Source organism: Pecten maximus, chromosome 18 (assembly GCF_902652985.1).
Source record: "Pecten maximus chromosome 18, xPecMax1.1, whole genome shotgun sequence".
Classification (NCBI taxonomy): domain Eukaryota; kingdom Metazoa; phylum Mollusca; class Bivalvia; order Pectinida; family Pectinidae; genus Pecten; species Pecten maximus.
The window spans coordinates 22,529,929-22,552,605 of NC_047032.1; the positions used below are offsets into that span (position 1 = coordinate 22,529,929).

Here is a 22,677-nt window from a genome sequence, read left to right on the forward strand (position 1 = left end):
AATTGTTATACGCTGACCACACCTGGCTTAAACCGTCTACACCCGCCGTGCCAGGGTACCACCAACGAGAATTGAACATCTCACACTTCGCATTATACGCCGAAGCGAACCTATCAAAAGTGAACGGCCCCCATATCTCGTTCATTTCTACAAATACTTCATCACAAATACCCCAGTCATCGCTATCTCCTGCCTTGCTATACCGATCTGCCAACTGATTCTCAGCCCGGGGTATCCACGAAGTGACCAATTCAAATCCCCAGGATGAGAAAAAGATCATTCGCGCGGAGCCCGTTTCGGAGGAATCCGCCAGCTTAATCAGCTTTTGCCTGTGACTTAAAAGCTCCATACCTTCAGATATCTTCTCTGCTGCCCACTGTGTGAAACTATTGGAATTTGGGTTGTCCTGCAAGGCTCTCTGACCCTCTTGAAGTTTAAAAGTTACTTTAGAGTTCAACTTGTATTGCTCCTCGTTACCCTTGCACTTGAATTTGTGTGCGTCAGTGCTCATTTCCGCTATTTTCGAAAGCTGAGCTTCCGAAAAATCTCGTTGGCTGTCCTGTAATTCCTGACGAAGACAGCTAAACTTCGAAGAAAGCATTGCTTCCAGTTGTGACAGCATGGTCTGCTGTTGGCTTACCGGCTCCATGTCACGACCTAGAAGTCCGCGGCTAGAATGACTACACTACGATATACTTCGCCCGAGCGCCTGTGTACCCTCACGTGACTATCTTACACGTACTCAGCCTCTGATTGGCTGCCCTATCTAGCACACCTTACACGCGCTAAATATCGCGCACGAAAAACATAGGACAGTAAATTCCCGCTATTCTGCGAAACGCGGGGATTTTAAATTATGTACAGTTTGTGTCCTCTGCTTTGAATCTGTACAGCAAGAATTTCTGATCATTCAATATATTTTTGTTGTCTGCTTTGAATTTCTGCTGTAAAAAATTCTAATTATTCAATATATTTGTGTCATCTTCTTTGAATCTATGCTGTAAGAATTTCTGATTGTGTAATATTTGCTTTGAATTTCTGCTGTAAAAACTTCTGATCATTCAATGTATTTGTGTCATCTGCTTTGAAGTTCTGCTGTAAAATTTCTAATTATTCAATACATTCATGTCGTCAGCTTTGAAATTCTGCTGTAAAAAGTTCTTCGTATTCAATATGTTTGTGTCGTCTGCTTTGAATCTGTACTAAAAGAATTTCTGATTATTCAAGACACAATGTATTTTTTGTCGTCAGCTTTGCATCTGTACTGCCTGAGCATTTCAAGTCACTGTATATTTGAGTCATCTGCTTTGTGTTTATCTAGTAACAGTCATATATGCATATGCCATACTAGATCTGTTAATTGTAATACCATTGTATTTTAATATTTTAAGTTATGGAATTTCCATAAGTTAAACGAACACTAATATGTAATGGGGCCCGATACAAGTACTCAGTACGTATACATGTCCCCTTTCAATACTCATCATAGTTGCCCTCAAATACACATTATCTATACAAAAATTGCCATTGCTGATCATGTAGGCTCTGTCCCTCTAGTTACTGGGACAGTAACAACACTCCAGCAGGTTAAAACATATATAAAAAGTACAATAATGGCCGACATATAGTCTTATTACATGGTTAGCATGTCAGAATCCAATCTAGATTGGTTGTTACTGATTTGTGGCAGGTACTAAAAGAAATTTATGATTTTAAATGTCCAAGAATAATTGTCAACTTTTACAAAATATAAAAGAAGTTAGTGCTGGATTAGAAGTTTGTACTTTTAATGGTCGACTATCGATGGTTTAATTTCTGTGATTATGATTCTATTTACGAGAGTCTCTAAGATAATGATTTACAACTTTGTGTTGTTACATTGAAACTGTCTGGTTGACGTTAAAAAATTAGATATTTATATGTGTTATCCTGATCTTGCAATCAACTGTGCATGAGCTGTCAAAGCTAGAGAAGATAACGCTGCATATATTTTATAATTTCCTCAATAGTTGGCAATGTGTGATTTGAACATATTGATATGTAGCTAATTTATTAATAAAAAGATAAAACTCGGAATCCATACTATTAGATTTGTTCATTAGTTTATTAAAGCACTATAATCTGCATATCTGCTGAGTGAAAAATACTGCATGGATGTTTTGAAAAGTCGCCGAAAACAACGCAAAAAAAACAACATTTTCTGCATTTTTTCCTCGAATCTTTACACTATCCTGCTTTTTTGACACAAACGTAAGTTTGAGTCTATGTCAGCGCTTTTGAGGTGTAGCTGACAAAATCTACGATGCCCTCTGGCGGATACTGCCTTGGCCAATCTAACCGTTGCATTACAGTAACTCCGTAATGCTATGCAGTAAATATTTGTAAATATCGTAAATATTCACGATAAAAAATGACGTATAGTAAAGTTCAGCTATAAAAAAAATCACCTTTTGTTTTGTTGACACAAACGTAGACACAAACGTAAGTTTGAGTCTATGTCAGCGCTTTTGAGGGTATCTGACAAAATCTACGATGGCCTCTGGCGGATACTGCTGTTAGCCAATCTAAACGTTGCTTTACAGTAACTCCGTAATGTTATGCAGTAAATATTTGTTTAACTTCACGATAAAAAATGACATACAGTGAAGTTCAGCTATTAAAAAAAATCACCTTTTGTTTTGTTGTATTTTAGAAGCTGACAGGACAATGGTTTTTTTTTTTTTTTGGCATTTTCGTTCGCTCTGACACAACTTCCACTGCCACTTCACAATCATATTCTATCGCAAAAAAATAATAGTCCTGTGACTTACGGAGTCAAATGCAACACTGCAGTTTCGTTAGATATATGACAAAACAACAGAACCTCACAAATAGATAGTTTTCAAAGTATTTAATTTAAGTATGTTCTGTCGATGATACGTAAGAATTTTTTTAGATTTCACGCGGAATGGTACAATCGACTTTTCGCTGGCGCCATATTGCTGCTTACCTGTGACCCGGAAGAAAAATCGACTAACATCACGCTGAATTTTCATCATCGACATCTATGTGTTTTTTTTCTTTGGTGGCATGTTACTGAATGGGTTATAATATTGATAAAGTTTCGTCGGAATATCGTTGTTATTTTGTACATTGAAAATCACTCATCCAGCATCTGATTTTGTCCGCCATCTTTCAGTAATGTAAACAATAATAAAAGCAAGAGTAGGTGATCAAACCCAACTTTGACTGTCATTTACTCACTGAAATATTAACTTGCATGTGATTAATGTAGTCTGCAGATGGTTAGATTATATAGATGTTTTTTTACGAAAGAAAAAAAAGTTGTTTATTCATCATGACAATATCACAACAACGGCAGTCGAGTACCATACGCATGTTTGCAAATAAAAAGTTAAATAAATTATCACTGAATAGGGTTTCGAAATGTCAAATGGACTTGTGAATATTAATATTGACTTCGGATCTATTGATTATATCCTACGTAATGCACATGAAGTTTTTCGTTTACAGATCGCGTACCGCATTAACGTGGCTGTCTGCATGCAGATGTAGACGTCACTGAGAATTTCATCTCTAATTATAGCGACTGATTATTTTTTTTCTAATATTCGTGATGGTTTAAAAAAAAAATAGAAAATGATCTATCATTATCATTTGAAATATTACATAACAGTCGAAGCATATTATAAAAAAGAAAGGGGTCTACGATGTACATCTACATAGACCTTTATTATGTTTGGTGGAGTTTTGAACGCTTCAGGGACGGTTAAAGGGCAGTAACTCTTTAGAAAACACAATTTTTCATGGAAATGTACTGATTGCTTAATTTAACCAGAGATATTTAAAGGCAGTGGAAATGTTATATTCCTACATCTGCGGTTTTTTCTGCCTTAAATCATTTCAGCTTCTGAATTAAATTAACCTTTAAACTAATGCACGGTAAAGTATTGATAAATCAATGCAAATAATTTATTATTATTTAATCTTTTTTTCTTTACAACACTAGTACATATTATTTGAGAAGAACAGCAAAAATTACTAAGTTCATTATTCTTCTAAACAACAAAAATGTGTAAAACTTGTTTGTGTTGTGCATATATCCTATTGTGAAATAACTTGGCATGACTAAAGATAATAGTATTGTCTTGATGGCTGTTACATACTATATCATAGGTTGAGTTAAATAATTATTTTCTTCTTATCAATTATGGTCAATGGTGAAAACACATTTTTTTCATTTAAATTGTTAAGTCGGTTTAATGTTCAAATTCAGATTAATTTAATTAAAGCAACTATTAATAATGTATATATGTGTTAACTTTTCTGACAAAGTCTTCAAGTATTTAAACCTGATTATATTTGACAGAGAATCAAAATAAGTAATTTTGTTGTTAAGAATAGTGGGTTTAGCCATTTACAACTGTTTAGATTCTACTTAATAAGGTTTGATTTTTAACATTTTGGCAAATTTATCTTATCAATATCCAATTTAGTTTTAAAGATAAGCAGTACTTCCATTTTTATGAAAATAAAAATTACTTCAGTGTTCTAATAATTTAAACACATGAACAATTGAAAGAAATACATTTGTATGAAACGCATTCATAATGGACTTTGAAGAATGCTACTACATGTACAGTTCATCCAGTTTGGGCATTCGAACTACATTTTCATCTGACAGATGCTGCAGATTAAAAAAAAACTCTGATTTTGAAATCGATGATATCAATACATATAGCTACATTCACATCTCACTAACATTAATTAACATGATATGTGTATCATGCAGTTACAGTTATGTATATGGTACATATACTATCGCGGAGAATATTTGATGCAATGTACATAAGTGAAAAACAAAATTCCACTGTACATGTGAATGAATGTGTTTTTGTTGTATAGATTATTTGTAGCTACACAGTATGGAGTGTAAACATATAACGTAGAGTGCTATATGAAAATCATGTTCACTCTAATGAGCGATTAAGAAACTGTCTCAAGTCTGAGCTAATATGAGCATGTAATTCTAAGTTTTGAATATAGTGCTTAGTTTAATGTGGCCGTTGTGATGGTATACCCTGCCCTGTCTACATCCGCATTCTACGCCTCCAGAGTCTGTTTATCAGACCCAGGTGTTTTAACCCACCATCATCAGATGGTGGGCTATTTAAATCGCCCTGCGTCCGTGGTCCGTCCGTCCCTCCATCCGTAAACAATTCTTGTTATCGCTATTTCTCAAAGTACTGAAGGGATCGTCTAAAATTTCATATATAGGTTTCTCTTGGTTTCTAGTTATGCATATTGCATTTTGAGACCAATCGGAAAACAATAAGGCCGACAGGCAGCCATCTTGGATTTTGTCAATTGAAGTTTGTTATCACTATTTCTCAGAAAGTGTGAACGGGATCTTTTTCAAATTTCATAAGTAGGTTCCCCTCGGTGCCTAGTTATGCATATTGCATTTTGAGACTAATCGGAAAACAACATGGCCGACAGGCAGCCATCTTGGATTTGGACAATTGAAGTTTGTTATCGCTATTTCTCAGAAAGTGCTGAAGGGATCTTTCTCAAATTTGATATGTAGGTTCCCCTTGGTGGGTGGTTATGTATATTGCATTTTGAGACCAATCGGAAAACAATATGGCCGACAGGCAGCCATCTTAGGTTTTGACAATTGAAGATTGTTATTGCTATTTCTCAGAAAGCACTGAATTGATCTTTCTCAAATTTCATATGTAGGTTCCTCTTGGTGCTTACATTAGTTATGCATATTGCATTTTGAGACCAATCGGAAAACAATACGGCCGACAGGCAGCCATCTTGGATTTGGACAATTGAAGTTTGTTATCGCTATTTCTCAGAAAGTGCTGAAGGGATCTTTCTCAAATTTTATATGTAGGTTCCCCTCGGTGCCTTGTTATGGATATTGCATTTTGAGACTAATCGGAAAACAACATGGCCGACAGGCAGCCATGTTGTATTTTGACAATTGAAGTTTGTTATCGCTATTTTACAGAAGGTACTGAAGTACGGAAGCCAGTTAGGGTCACAGCGAAAAAATATATTATGTCGTAATAACGACATAGTATCTCGTAATAACGACTTAGCTATGTCGTAATAACGACATAGTATCTCGTAATAACGACTTAGTATCTCGTAATAACGACTTAGTCATGTCGTAATAACGACATAGTATCTCGTAATAACGACTTAGCTATGTCGTAATAACGACATAGTATCTCGTAATAACGACTTAGCTATGTCGTAATAACGACTTAGCTATGTCGTAATAACGACATAGTATCTCGTAATAACGACTTAGTATCTCGTAATAACGACTTAGTATCTCGTAATAACGACTTAGCTATGTCGTAATAACGACTTAGTATCTCTTAATAACGACTTAACTATGTCGTAATAACGACATACTATCTCGTAATAACGACATAGTATCTCGTATTAACGACTTAGCTATGTCGTAATAACGACATAGTATCTCGTAATAACAACTTAGTATCTCGTAATAACGACTTAGCTATGTCGTAATAACGACTTAGTATCTCGTAATAACGACATAGCTATGTCGTAATAACGACTTAGTATCTCGTAACAACGACATAGCTATGTCGTAATAACGACTTAGTATCTCGTATTAACGACTTAGCTATGTCGTAATAACGACTTAGCTATGTCTTAACTTGGAGCAAGTCATGTGTGGTATTATTGCGTGTACAAATATACAACAGATCAACAACGACTGGGGTTAAAGCAACATACTTCCAAACAATCTAAAATTCTAGTTGCACACATGTATTAATAGCAATCCAAGATGCTCATTCACTCCCTCCTAACATTAAAATGACCACTGGCCTGGACGCTTGACCGGGGGAGTCCTTGATATATCAGTGTATACAAATATTTATCGCTAGATTTGTCACGGAGCCGAGAACGAGGCTACTACATCTGTATAACAACGTGCACTGCACATAAACTACACACATGGCCGTTCATATATCGAGCATACATGAACAAATGTATGTATGTATGTCTAATAATGCTTTCATTTAAACATATTAACAGAATATTCGCGTAATAACTGAACAAGATAAACATAGTTTAGATTTAGATACGTAGTTTTTTCAATGTAGCAATATGCATACAACAAAAATTCGATAAAATTTAGATCGGTGAAGTTTGATTGAAATGCAGTGATTTGGTTGATTATTGGATGACAACTTGACTTGCCATACAAAAAGTCAAAACATTAAGATACAGGTTCAAAACTTCGGGTCTTCGTGACCGTCTTGGTTTAATGAGGACCATAAAATACTTACCGACAATGATAATACCTTGAAACTCATATTTATGGCTGTACGTATAATCTATTTTAATACACTTGCTGTGTAAAACCATCGAAATAGTAGGTGATGAGTAACACTATTGTCGGTGCTAAGCAGAATTCATGTCTCAACAGTTGCAATATGTTCGTTCTACTCATTTCGGAGTGTGCTTACCATGGACGCCATAGTACAAACTTATTGAAGTACGCAATCCCATGGACATATATCTTTAACTGTATGGTACTTAGCAATACCAAAACGAACATCAAGCTAACATGTATTTCTTACTTTTACTCATTTCGTTGGGTTCACGTAAATTTAAACAATGATAGTTCAATCACTTTATAGTCAAGTGCATTCATCGTGAGTCCCAAACACCGGTCTCATTGTTGCATTACTCAATCCATGTTCAAAGAGTAAGAGCCGTTTCACAAAACGTTTGCTCGAGTCAAGTGGTTGTAGTGTGTAAACATTTTACAAATTCAACGATGTTTGCATTAAACCGATCAAGTTGATGCTACAGTAACTAACTGTTACATTTTGAAAGAAATAAGGAACACAATACAAAAATGTAGTTACATATTTTGTCATAACAAGTTTGTACAAATGATTGTTTTTAACTTGATGGACGTTGGACCATCTATATTCTATCATGTTTCGGAGTTGAGAAGCAGATTTTTGAAATATATGTCATTTTGACCTTTTCTGGCCCCGCCTCTCAGGCTTACTGGTAGTGAGGACCACATATTTAACAGTTTTGGTTGAACATTCATCGAATTTTGTCGCAGGTAAATTGTTTACAAACGCACAAAGGAAAACGATGGACAAAGGGCAACCTAAAATCATGTCTGAAAGTGGCACTGGAACAAAGAGCTTCACCTTCACCTCTCACCAATTATGATCTTTTAAATTGTTCATTGCCAAAATGCCAACAACGTATATAATATTTAGATACTAAATGACTTCTAAGCCATATTTTACACTGCGCTCCAATATTCCAAGATGAACTTTTAATGTATGCATATAGTGTACCAAACTTGTAGAGTCCAGTTTAACATTAATAGTTTTTGTGTACTCTTAAAACCCGAGATGGCCACTTGGTGGCGATATTGTGATTCTGGTCAGTCCCAAACAGTAAAATGCACAAGGACTAGATTCTACTACATTAGAATGTACAACTAAATTAAAATGGGATTTGAAAAAGTTATGTGCAATATTTTCTGATAATAAGCAATCAAAAGCTGAAACTGATCAATCCAATGAAGTCACATGTCCCAACAGATGACTTGCTGCAAGTTAAGACATAGCTAAGTCGTTATAACGAGATACTAAGTCGTTATTACGACATAGCTAAGTCGTTATTACGAGATACTAAGTCGTTATTACGACATAGCTAAGTCGTTATTACGAGATACTATGTCGTTATTACGACATAGCTAAGTCGTTATTACGAGATACTAAGTCGTTATTACGACATAATATATTTTTTCGCTGTGACCCTAACTGGCTTCCGTACACTTGCAATCAAAAGTAGATATGAATTTCTTTTCTTGCCAATATTTTGTCCTAGTCCTAATCAGGTATTGGTGATGTTCCATACAAAGAGTTGACCATGTCCCCACTAAACAAAAGCAGTTAAAATAATTTGTTTTCGTTTGTGTCTTCAGTACTTCCAGTACTTTGATTTTCCTTTTCTTTTACTTTTCGCTTGTATTCTTTCTTCATTTCTCTTCCTCAAATCTTTCCTGCCATCCTTCTAGATCTGCTGCTATCCTATCAGCATGTTCCAGCCAAAAACATAGTCGGTTTGCATTGGCCGCACTTGCAGCTAACCTGATAAGGAATTGGTTATCATTTCTCAGGCTTATAAATCACCCACTATACTGTTTGTATTCACTGCACATCTATTCCAAAACTCTCTAAATCTTTAGGCAGTTTTTACATTTTTTCCCCTTTCACTTTTGCTATATGAGATAGTGCTACCTGTTTACTCTCACTGCAGCTGTAATTCCTTAAGGATTTTTGCTGTTGTATCCTTGTTCACCTGTAATTGACGTTTCTATGCATGGTTTTCACTGTTCCTGTATACAGTACCCAGTAAACCTGCCTGAAAGATATCAGCCAAAACTTTAAAGTACACAGTCTTAAAAAGAAGTTACAGCAGCAAGTAGTTAGTACAGGGTCTCACACAATGACTACAGTTGAATACATGCTCTCACACAGTGATTACAGTAGTGTGTAGTTAGTACAGGGTCTCACACAATGACTACAGTTGAATACATACTCTCACACAGTGATTACAGTAGTGTGTAGTTAGTACAGGGTCTCACACAGTGATTACAGGGGAGTGTAGTTAGTACATGCTCTCACACAGTGATTACAGTAGTGTGTAGTTAGTACAGGCTCTCACACAGTGATTACAGTGGAGTGTCGTTAGTACAGGGTCTCACACAGTCATTACAGTGGAGTGTAGTTAGTACAGGGTCTCACACAATGACTACAGTTGAATACATGCTCTCACACAGTGATTACAGTAGTGTGTAGTTAGTACAGGGTCTCACACAGTGATTACAGGGGAGTGTAGTTAGTACAGGGTCTCACACAGTGATTACAGGGGAGTGTAGTTAGTACAGGGTCTCACACAGTGATTACAGTGGAGTGTAGTTAGTACAGGGTCTCACACAGTGATTACAGTGGTGTGTAGTTAGTACAGGGTCTCACACAGTGATTACAGTGGAGTGTACTTAGTACAGGATCTCACACAGTGATTACAGTGGAGTGTAGTTAGTACAGGGTCTCACACAGTCATTACAGTGTAGTGTAGTTAGTACAGGGTCTCACACAGTGATTACAGTGGAGTGTAGTTAGTACAGGGTCTCACACAGTGATTACAGTGGTGTGTAGTTAGTACAGGGTCTCACACAGTGATTACAGTGGTGTGTAGTTAGTACAGGGTCTCACACAGTGATTACAGTGGTGTGTAGTTAGTACAGGGTCTCACACAGTGATTACAGTGGAGTGTAGTTAGTACAGGGTCTCACACAGTGATTACAGTGGTGTGTAGTTAATACAGGGTCTCACACAGTGATTACAGTGGAGTGTAGATAGTACAGGGTCTCACACAGTGATTACAGTGGAGTGTAGATAGTACAGGGTCTCACACAGTGATTACAGTAGTGTGTAGTTAGTACAGGGGCTCATACAGTGATTACAGTGTAGTGTAATTAGTACAGGGTCTCACACAGTGATTACAGTGTAGTGTAGTTAGTACAGGATCTCACACAGTGATTACAGTGGAGTGTAGTTAGTACAGGGTCTCGCACAGTGATTACAGTGGAGTGTAGTTAGTACAGGGTCTCGCACAGTGATTACTGTGTTGTGTAGTTAGTACAGGGTCTCACACAGTGATTACAGTGTAGTGTAGTTAGTACAGGGTCTCACACAGTGATTACAGTGGAGTGTAGTTAGTACATGGTCTCACACAGTGTTTACAGTGTAGTGTAGTTAGTACAGGGTCTCACACAATGACTACAGTGGAGTGTAGTTAGTACATGGTCTCACACAGTGTTTACAGTGTAGTGTAGTTAGTACAGGGTCTCACACAGTGATTACAGTGGAGTGAAGTTAGTACAGGGTCTCGTACAGTGATTACAGTGTAGTGTAGGTTTGTAGTGTAGTTAGTACAGGGTCTCACACAGTCATTACAGTGGAGTGTAGTTAGTACAGGGTCTCGTACAGTGATTACAGCGCAGAGTAGTTACTACAGGGTCTCACACAGTGATTACAGTGGAGTGTAGTTAGTACAGGGTCTCGTACAGTGATTACAGCGCAGAGTAGTTAGTACAGGGTCTCACACAGTGATTACAGTAGAGTGTAGTTAGTACAGGGTCTCACACAGGGATTACAGCACAGTGTAGTTAGTACAGGACCTCACACAGTGATTTCAGTGTAGTGTAGTAAGTACAGGGTCTCACACAGTGATTACAGTGGAGTGTAGTTAGTACAGGGTCTCACACAGTGATTACAGTGTAGTGTAGTTAGTACAGGGTCTCACACATGTACAGTGACTTCTAGTTAGTACAGGGTCTCACACAGTGATCACAGTGTAGTGTAGTTAGTACAGGGTCTCACACAGTGATTACAGTGGAGTGAAGTTAGTACAGGGTCTCACACAGTGATTACAGTGTAGTGTAGTTAGTACAGGGTCTCACACAGTGATCACAGTGTAGTGTAGTTAGTACAGGGTCTCACACAGTGATTACAGTGGAGTGTAGTTAGTACAGGGTCTCACACAGTGATTACAGTGGTGTGTAGTTAGTACAGGGTCTCACACAGTGATTACAGTGGAGTGTAGTTAGTACAGGGTCTCACACAGTGATTACAGTGGTGTGTAGTTAATACAGGGTCTCACACAGTGATTACAGTGGAGTGTAGATAGTACAGGGTCTCACACAGTGATTACAGTGGAGTGTAGATAGTACAGGGTCTCACACAGTGATTACAGTAGTGTGTAGTTAGTACAGGGGCTCATACAGTGATTACAGTGTAGTGTAGTTAGTACAGGGTCTCACACAGTGATTACAGTGTAGTGTAGTTAGTACAGGATCTCACACAGTGATTACAGTGGAGTGTAGTTAGTACAGGGTCTCACACAGTGATTACAGTGGAGTGTAGTTAGTACAGGGTCTCGCACAGTGATTACTGTGTTGTGTAGTTAGTACAGGGTCTCACACAGTGATTACAGTGTAGTGTAGTTAGTACAGGGTCTCACACAGTGATTACAGTGGAGTGTAGTTAGTACAGGGTCTCACACAGTGATCACAGTGTAGTGTAGTTAGTACAGGGTCTCACACAGTGATTACAGTGGAGTGTAGTTAGTACAGGGTCTCACACAATGACTACAGTGGAGTGTAGTTAGTACATGGTCTCACACAGTGTTTACAGTGTAGTGTAGTTAGTACAGGGTCTCACACAGTGATTACAGTGGAGTGAAGTTAGTACAGGGTCTCGTACAGTGATTACAGTGTAGTGTAGGTTTGTAGTGTAGTTAGTACAGGGTCTCACACAGTCATTACAGTGGAGTGTAGTTAGTACAGGGTCTCGTACAGTGATTACAGCGCAGAGTAGTTACTACAGGGTCTCACACAGTGATTACAGTGGAGTGTAGTTAGTACAGGGTCTCGTACAGTGATTACAGCGCAGAGTAGTTAGTACAGGGTCTCACACAGTGATTACAGTAGAGTGTAGTTAGTACAGGGTCTCACACAGGGATTACAGCACAGTGTAGTTAGTACAGGACCTCACACAGTGATTACAGTGTAGTGTAGTAAGTACAGGGTCTCACACAGTGATTACAGTGGAGTGTAGTTAGTACAGGGTCTCACACAGTGATTACAGTGGAGTGAAGTTAGTACAGGGTCTCACACAGTGATTACAGTGTAGTGTAGTTAGTACAGGGTCTCACACAGTGATCACAGTGTAGTGTAGTTAGTACAGGGTCTCACACAGTGATTACAGTGGAGTGTAGTTAGTACAGGGTCTCACACAGTGTTTACAGTGTAGTGTAGTTAGTACAGGGTCTCACACAGTGATTACAGTGGAGTGTAGTTAGTACAGGGTCTCGTACAGTGATTACGGTGTAGTGTAGTTAGTACAGGGTCTCACACAGTCATTACAGTTGAGTACATGGTCTCACACAGTGACTTCTAGTTAGTACAGGGTCTCACACAGTGATTATAGCGGAGTGTAGTTATGATCTCACACAGTGGTAGCTATAGTGGAGTATAGTTAGTACAGGGTCTCGTACAGTGATTACAGTGTAGTGTAGGTTTGTAGTGTAGTTAGTACAGGGTCTCACACAGTCATTACAGTTGAGTACATGGTCTCACACAGTGACTTCTAGTTAGTACAGGGTCTCACACAGTGATTATAGCGGAGTGTAGTTATGATCTCACACAGTGGTAGCTATAGTGGAGTATAGTTAGTACAGGGTCTGGCCCAGTGACTACAGCAGAGTATGGGCTCTCACACAGTGATTACAGCCTGGAGCATGTGTATTGTGGCTACATTGAACACCAGCCCAGCCTTACCTGTACAGGCTAGTGTGACTGACCTTGTATTGTTTGCACTGTGTAAATAGCTTATGTAAAGCTGTGTATTGTATGGCAAGACTGGCAATATATACAGGTAACATTGGCTCACAGTGGCTCTGCCTTGTGTCTGTGTATTTATAGGAGCCCCAACACCATGGGATTACACATGGATTTCTGGGGATAGGGGTCTGTCCCTACCCCTAACACCTTACAGGGGATCCGGTAGTGGATCCCTTAGGATTGATTTGACCATGTGACAGATGTATGTGTTATAGGTTTGTCCTATACAGGTAGCTACAGTTAACTGTGTTTACATCCAAACGGACACCATAACCTAGGAGCTGGCTGCGGCCATGTGTTTGCATTAAAATATCATCGGAATATATCTGTGTTAAAGCATTACAGGAAAATATAGAGCACACATATTGTGTGTATGGAACCAGGGATATGGAGTTTTAGCAGTCAATGACCCATAATTATATATATACTGTGTAGTGGTTTGTGTTTAAAATACAACCATCTAATAATGATCTTGTTGTGGATTTTAAAGCTCAGTTCAGCAGTGTGTGGTAAGTTGACTCATTATTTTTAGCCATAGTAGCTATAACATACCAGTAGTGTGTAGGGCCTGGCAAGCACTATTATATGTTCTGGCCCTGGCATAAAAACAAGGGGGTAAAAGGGTTCATTATTTTTCTTATATACATATATATGTACATATATATATCTATTCCTTGGTATAGTGCAGAGTATATGTTCTGGAACAACCGAAGTGTTCAGCGAACCGTCAAATCATACTACAATTTCTATTATTATTAACGTGTCATATGTAATTTTAAAAGTGTAAAAAAATCTCTTTCATGCACGCACAAAATATCAACAAATGTACAGTGTGTTGGCTTAACAGTACAAACAGTGTAACCCTAAGTAGATGTGATATATAATACTTAAGGGTGTGATATTGTTTATAATGTCACTCATTTGTAATTTAAACACTCTTCTGTTCCGCCACTTATTAAAGCTATATAAACAACACACTTCTAATACAGTGCCCTTTATATACTGTATATAGCCCCTAATAGTTATATACAGTTTCAGTGAGCTGACATTAAAGTTGTATACTATTACACTGACCCCTTATAGCTGTAACATTACACACACTGGCCCCTTATAACTGTAACATTACACACACTGGCCCCTTATAGCTGTAACATTACACACACTGACCACTTATAGCTGTAACATTACACACACTGGCCCCTTATAGCTGTAACATTACACACACTGGCCCCTTATAGCTGTAACATTACACACACTGGCCCCTATATCTGTATAACATTACACACACTGGCCCCCTATATCTGTATAACATTACACACACTGGCCCCCTATATCTATATTACATCACACACACTGGTCCCCTATATCTGTATAACATCACACACACTGGCCCCTATATCTATATAACATCACACACACTGGCCCCTATATCTGTATAACATCACACACTGGCCCCCTATATCTGTATAACATTACACACACTGGCCCCCTATATCTGTATAACATCACACACACTGGCCCCTATATCTGTATAAACATTACACACACTGGCCCCCTATATCTATATAACATCACACACACTGGCCCCTATATCTGTATAACAACACAAACTGGCCCCCTATATCTGTATAACATCACACACTGGCCCCCTATATCTGTATAAACATTACACACACTGGCCCCCTATATCCATATAACATCACACACACTGGCCCCTATATCTGTATAACAACACACACTGGCCCCCTATATCTGTATAACATCACACACACTGGCCCCCTATATCTGTATTACACTACAAACACTGGCCCCCTATATCTGTATAACAACACACACACTGGCCCCCTATATCTGTATAACATCACACACACTGGCCAGTGGCCCCCTATATCTGTATAACATCACACACACTGGCCCCCTATATCTGTATACACTACACACACTTGCCCCTTGAAACTCTATAACATCATGATCACTCTACACACCTTGCTTGAATAAGCCCATTTCCGATTGGCTTAGTTGAGAACCACTTTTTGCTTGATATATTAAAATTAACGATTCTGCAAACATGAAGAAGGCGGTTTATTTGTGGAGTAGTATGGTGTGTATAGGCATGGTATTAGACAGAACGTATCTGTGTTTTAAAATATGCAACAACAGCTTTACAAAACAGATAAATTACAAGGATAAACTTGAGCGCTTTGAATTTATGCTTAAAGTTTAGGTATGTGTAGGCAAGTGTGACCCACTGTGTATAGTACACACATATACAGGTAAAAACTCAGCCTTGAATTTGACACCTGTATGGTCTACCTAGTACACAGCTTAGCCTTGAGGTTTTAAAAAAAAACTTGATGTGACTTGTTCTTATGGTTTGTCAGTCCAGTCATACATATAAATACACATGTTATAGCTAACTTGTTATAAACAAACTGAAATATTTTCATACTCATGCTCTTGTACGAGAGTTTGCAGTGAATTCAATTACTCAGAAGTAATAAATTTATGAATGTCAAAATATTCAACTAAAAATTTGAATGTTAAAGAAATATCTTATATTGGATTTTAGAGTTTGATTCCAAATGTAGACACACTTGTTTAACTTGCCAGCTGTCATTCTTACAAATTTGATTATCCATGTTTAAAATATATATACGAGATTGAAAGTCTTTGTTGGGATCAAAGAATAAGGTTTAATGTTGTGTAATTAGGGGGCAAGCATATGTAAGAACAGGAGAGTGAAGTGTGCCAGGTAGGTTTTAATTTTACCTATAAATACTATTATTCACCCTCTAGTTTCACTGTGAGCTAGAGGAAAGTTCCCTCTTGGTCAGGAGGGGCAGCGGTGGCCGAGCGGTTAAGGTACCGGTGTCCCAGCACTTTATCACTATATATATACATGTAGTCCTCCATGCCAACACTGGGTTGCAAGTTCGAAACCCATGTGGGGCAGTTGCCTGGTACTGACCGTATATATACGTAGGTAGGTCGGTGGTTTTTCTCTGGGTACTCCGGCTTTCCTCCACCTCCAAAACCAAGCACATCCTTAAATGACCCTGGCTGTTAATAGGACGTTAAACAAAATAAACCAAACATCCAGGTCAGAAAGGAATTTTCCTCTAGCTCAATCAGTACAGTGGCAGACTGTGGAGCTATAAGTGGATATTGGTTTGATCCCCATTAGAGACACTAGAGGGAATTTTCCTCTATTTTGATCATTTGAGTGGCTGACAGTGATTGGGTCTTTGGTTCAATCCCCATTAGAGACACTAGAGGGAATTTTCCTCTATTTTGATCATTTGAGTGGCTGACAGTGATTGGGTCTTTGGTTCAATCCCCAGGAGAGACACTATAGAGGGAATTTTCCTCTAGTTTGATCAGTATACAGCTGGCTGATGGTGCTTGGGGTCAGATTGATCACCAGTGAAGACACAAGAGGGAATGTTCCTCTAGCTTCATTATTTGAGTGGCTGACTGCGTTGGGGTCATGAGTTTGAGGGAATTTTCCTCTGGTTTGATCAATAGACTGGCTGGCTGGCTGGCTGACAGTGCTAGGGGTCAGATTGATCACCAGTGAAGACACAAAAGGGAATTTTTCCACTATTTTGATCAGTAGAGTGAGTGGCAGACATAGTTTTTAGCTGGGGGTGGCAGGTTTCATCCCCAATGACTATGTATGCTTGCATCCCTGCAGCAATCCTATTACATAAAAAGTGTTTTCAAGAAACAGATTGCATTTCAAGCATCATTGTAGAACAGATCAGTGTAATGCTGACACTATTACATTAGATCCATTTTGATAAAGTTGTATTGTTATGACAATGGTTGCATGATGAAATGAGGACAAAAGACAGCAGATCATGATGATTCTAGAGATCACGCAAAGGTATACGTACTGACTAGAAATTAAAGCACACACTACATGTGACTGTTTAGTCCTTTTTAAAAGTATAATTGATTTCAGGATTCAAGACTTTCATTAGCACTCAGGGCACAATAGCTTACTGCTACTAATGTAAAGGTGTAGAGTGTATAAGGTTACCAATTACTACCTCAGTCTACAGGAAATTTCCTTTAGCGTGGTAGGATGTTTGCCTCGAGAGCAAGATGTCGCTAGTTCGAAGCCCAACAAGTGCACGGACATGGTATTTATTATTACTCCTTCCTACTAATATTTGGTACCATTTACCAATCCAATTGAAAGCTATAGGAGATTGAGAGGCTTCCTTGGAGCTAAAGAACCTTGGTTGAGGTTGTCTTAAGATACAGGAGTCTTTAGCCTACAATGGTAGGATGTTTGCCTTGTGAGCGAGAGGTCACTACTTTGAGTCTCGGATCGGGAAGGCTATTTTTCATTACTTCTAATTCCTATTACACTATGAAGCCCATGCTACACTGTCTAGTTCTGAAGCATTTCAAACCCACAACAGTTTATTCAGTGATACAAAGAAATCATCCTAAAAGTCAATTTGATAGAAGCTTTTTTATCCTTGAAAACCAGCTGGTGATCTGTACTTGTATACTGACAACTTAGGTTGTAGGTAAATGTTGCTTAGAAACGCTGAAACTTACGGAATACATATGCCTGATATGGTTTTAGCTGTTGTTGAGATAGTGGAAATGAATGTTTCAGTTCCCTTGCTAGTCTGGTATTGCCTGATATATAAGAGTATATATAAGGTAAAGTGTCTAGTTCAGTCTCGGTTCCCTTGTTAAGTCTGGTATATATATGACATAGCCTTCCATCATAGAACATGGCTGTGTGACGTTCAGTCTCGGTTCCCTTGTTAAGTCTGGTATATATATGACATAGCCTTCCATCATAGAACATGGCTGTGTGACGTTCAGTCTCGGTTCCCTTGTTAAGTCTGGTATATATATGACATAGCCTTCCATCATAGAACATGGCTGTGTGACGTTCAGTCTCGGTTCCCTTGTTAAGTCTGGTATATATATGACATAGCCTTCCATCATAGAACATGGCTGTGTGACGTTCAGTCTCGGTTCCCTTGTTAAGTCTGGTATATATATGACATAGCCTTCCATCATAGAACATGGCTGTGTGACGTTCAGTCTCGGTTATACAGGTGTGGTGTTGTAAGTTATACAGGTGTGGTGTTGTAAGTTATACAGGTGTGGTGATGTAAGTTATACAGGTGTGGTGATGTAAGTTATACAGGTGTGGTGATGTAAGTTATACAGGTGTACATGTGGTGATGTAAGTTATACAGGTGTGGTGATGTAAGTTATACAGGTGTGGTGATGTAAGTTATACAGGTGTACAGTGATGTAAGTTATACAGGTGTGGTGATGTAAGTTATACAGGTGTGGTGATGTAAGATATACAGGTGTGGTGTTGTAACTTATACAGGTGTGGTGTTGTAAGTTATACAGGTGTGGTGATGTAAGTTATACAGGTGTGGTGATGTAAGTTATACAGGTGTGGTGTTGTAAGATATACAGGTGTGGTGTTGTAAGTTATACAGGTGTGGTGATGTAAGTTATACAGGTGTGGTGATGTAAGTTATACAGGTGTGGTGTTGTAAGTTATACAGGTGTGGTGATGTAAGTTATACAGGTGTGGTGATGTAAGTTATACAGGTGTGGTGTTGTAAGTTATACAGGTGTGGTGATGTAAGTTATACAGGTGTAGTGATGTAAGTTATACAGGTGTAGTGTTGTAAGTTATACAGGTGTACAGTGATGTAAGTTATACAGGTGTGGTGATGTAAGTTATACAGGTGTGGTGATGTAAGTTATACAGGTGTACAGTGATGTAAGTTATACAGGTGTGGTGATGTAAGTTATACAGGTGTGGTGTTGTAAGTTATACAGGTGTGGTGATGTAAGTTATACAGGTGTGGTGATGTAAGTTATACAGGTGTACAGTGATGTAAGTTATACAGGTGTGGTGATGTAAGTTATACAGGTGTGGTGATGTAAGTTATACAGGTGTACAGTGATGTAAGTTATACAGGTGTGGTGATGTAAGTTATACAGGTATGGTGTTGTAAGTTATACAGGTGTGGTGTTGTAAGTTATACAGGTGTACAGTGTTGTAAGTTATACAGGTGTGGTGATGTAAGTTATACAGGTGTACAGTGATGTAAGTTATACAGGTGTGGTGATGTAAGTTATACAGGTGTACAGTGATGTAAGTTATACAGGTGTGGTGATGTAAGTTATACAGGTATGGTGTTGTAAGTTATACAGGTGTGGTGTTGTAAGTTATACAGGTGTACAGTGTTGTAAGTTATACAGGTGTAGTGTTGTAACTTATACAGGTGTGGTGTTGTAGAAGTTATTACACAGATGTGGTTTTGTAAGATACTCAGGTGTGGTTTTTAAGTCAAGCTGAGGGACTGGGCATATGTTGATGATATATGGGGCAGTGACAAGATATTTCCCAAGTTTTCCATAAGATATATATTACTTTCAAATAGTGTATCTGTCAGTGTCAAGTATATTTGTTATGGAAACTGATTAACAGTGCCTGCATTCTGGTGACAAGTTCACTGACAAATCCAAATAGATAATTGTATAAATATTTATGACTCAAATTTAAATCATTATTCTGTCCTACAATCATATACAGACAGGTACATACAGGTATATGTATTTATATTTGTATACAGATCTAGATACAGTGTAATATACAGTTTTGTTGAAGTATAGGTGTGTTTATGTACAGGTATTTTTTAATACATATATTGACTGTTTACATACATATTTCTACACCTAATACATATATGTATACAAATTAAACATCTAATAACTAATATTCATACTTCCCAAATAATAAACTCATTGTCTATATGAGATTTTGTTTGTTTTCCCAGGAGTGTTATTTCTAGATATAGAAAGACATTTTCCTGACATGTAGGCAGATAGTTCATGCAGGAATGAAATATTGAAATGTTTACTAAGCTTCTATATACTGCTAACAGTGAAATGTCACGTGTATGTGAACAGACATTTATATATATGGAATTAATAGATAAATGCTGTCTGTACTTCAACATATACTAGCTTGTCTATAGAATCAACGTCTGGTCCCCAACATATACTAGCTTGTCTATAGAATCAACGTCTGGTCCCCAACATATACTAGCTTGTCTATAGAATCAACGTCTGGTCTCTGACATATGCTAGCTTGTCTATAGAATCAACGTCTGGTCTCCAACATATACTAGCTTGTCTATAGAATCAACGTCTGGTCTCCAACATATACTAGCTTGTCTATAGAATCAACGTCTGGTCCCCAACATATACTAGCTTGTCTATAGAATCAACATCTGGTCTCCAACATATACTAGCTTGTCTATAGAATCAACATCTGGTCTCTGACATATAGCTTGTCTGTAGAATCAACGTCTGGTCCCCAACATATACTAGCTTGTCTATAGAATCAACGTCTGGTCCCCAACATATACTAGCTTGTCTATAGAATCAACGTCTGGTCTCCAACATATACTAGCTTGTCTATAGAATCAACATCTGGTCCCAAACATATACTAGCCTGTCTATAGAATCAACATCTGGTCTTCAACATATACAAGCTTGTCTATAAAATCAACGTCTGGTCTCCGACATATACTAGCTTGTCTATAGAATCAACGTCTGGTCTCCGACATATACTAGCCTGTCTATAGAATCAACATCTGGTCTCTGACATATAGCTTGTCTGTAGAATCAATGTCTGGTCCCCAACATATACTAGCTTGTCTATAGAATCAACGTCTGGTCCCCAACATATACTAGCTTGTCTATAGAATCAACGTCTGGTCTCCGACATATACTAGCCTGTCTATAGAATCAATGTCTGGTCCCCAACATATACTAGCTTGTCTATAGAATCAACGTCTGGTCCCCAACATATACTAGCCTGTCTATAGAATCAACACCTGGTCTCCGACATATACTAGCTTGTCTATAGAATCAACGTCTGGTCCCCAACATATACTAGCTTGTCTATAGAATCAACGTCTGTTCTCCGACATATACTAGCTTGTCTATAGAATCAACATCTGGTCTCCGACATATACTAGCCTGTCTATAGAATCAACGTCTGGTCTCCAACATATACTAGCTTGTCTATAGAATCAACGTCTGGTCTCCGACATATACTAGCTTGTCTATAGAATCAACGTCTGGTCTCCGACATATACTAGCCTGTCTATAGAATCAACGTCTGGTCCCCAACATATACTAGCCTGTCTATAGAATCAACGTCTGGTCCCCAACATATACAAGCTTGTCTATAGAATCAACGTCTGTTCCCAACGTAGACTTACTACCTTGATAAGATAGTGTCCTGTGATTTCAAATATAGCTAATAATTGTAATTTTGTGAAATAGAATTTTGAAAAAAAAACAAAAAACAGTTGTGTGGATAGTATTGTTTTCTCTCACAACAGTTGTTAATCAAAAGTGCACATTTAAATGTGTCCATTCAGCCATTTTGTGCGGTTCACAATTGTTGTGTGCAATAATAGTGTACTGAAAATTGATATAGAAAATTTATGTGCACTTTTCGTTTTGCTCTCAAACCTGCCCTGAAAGCCAACTGTGTATAAGAAAAACCCACCTGTCTGAAAAGGCCACCTGTATGCAAATATCTATCTATAAAGGGCACCTTTATTTACATAGTTACTACCTGTCTATTGAGGCCATAGGTTTGGACTTCCAATGTAACACAATTCATAGGTTATGAGCCTCTATATAAAGTCTCTGGTTCATTTAACAATACCCTGTACAGACAGGTTTCACTGGAATGTCAAAAATAAATAAACTTTGTATGCCAGGTATAGAACATGATTTGCTTTTGAAATGAAATTATATTAAATGAATATGTTTCTTCTTGGTGTTTTGCAGACAGAAATGCCTAAATGAAAGGCGACGTAGGGACCAGGAGAACGGGTACTTTGAGGAGCTTGCAGAGTTAATTTCAGCGAGGATCACGGACATGAACTCCTTCTTAGTCAAACCGGAGAAGTGTGCAATACTACAGGAGAGTCTGAATCAAATCAAACAGATCAAACAAGGTAAGGCTTCAAATACTTCAAATTACGTATCACTTCAAATGAGGCAATTAAGGCTTCAAATACCTAAGGTAATGCTTAAATTCAATCCGTCAAACAAGATATTGCAGCTGGAAATCCTTCAAACAAGGTAACAAATCA

At 38.0% G+C, this 22,677-nt stretch overlaps 1 protein-coding gene across 1 annotated transcript in view; it reads left to right on the top strand.

Annotated features, from left to right (window-relative positions):
* Positions 1-1,646: 1,646 nt before the first annotated feature.
* LOC117316315 (nuclear receptor coactivator 3-like) overlaps positions 1,647-22,677 on the top strand; it is a 64,335-nt gene continuing 43,304 nt past the window's right edge. Inside the window, exons 1-2 of the mRNA XM_033870855.1 lie at positions 1,647-1,690; positions 22,370-22,539. Coding sequence (XP_033726746.1) covers positions 1,647-1,690; positions 22,370-22,539 — 214 coding nt within the window. The remainder of the gene's footprint in view (positions 1,691-22,369; positions 22,540-22,677) is intronic.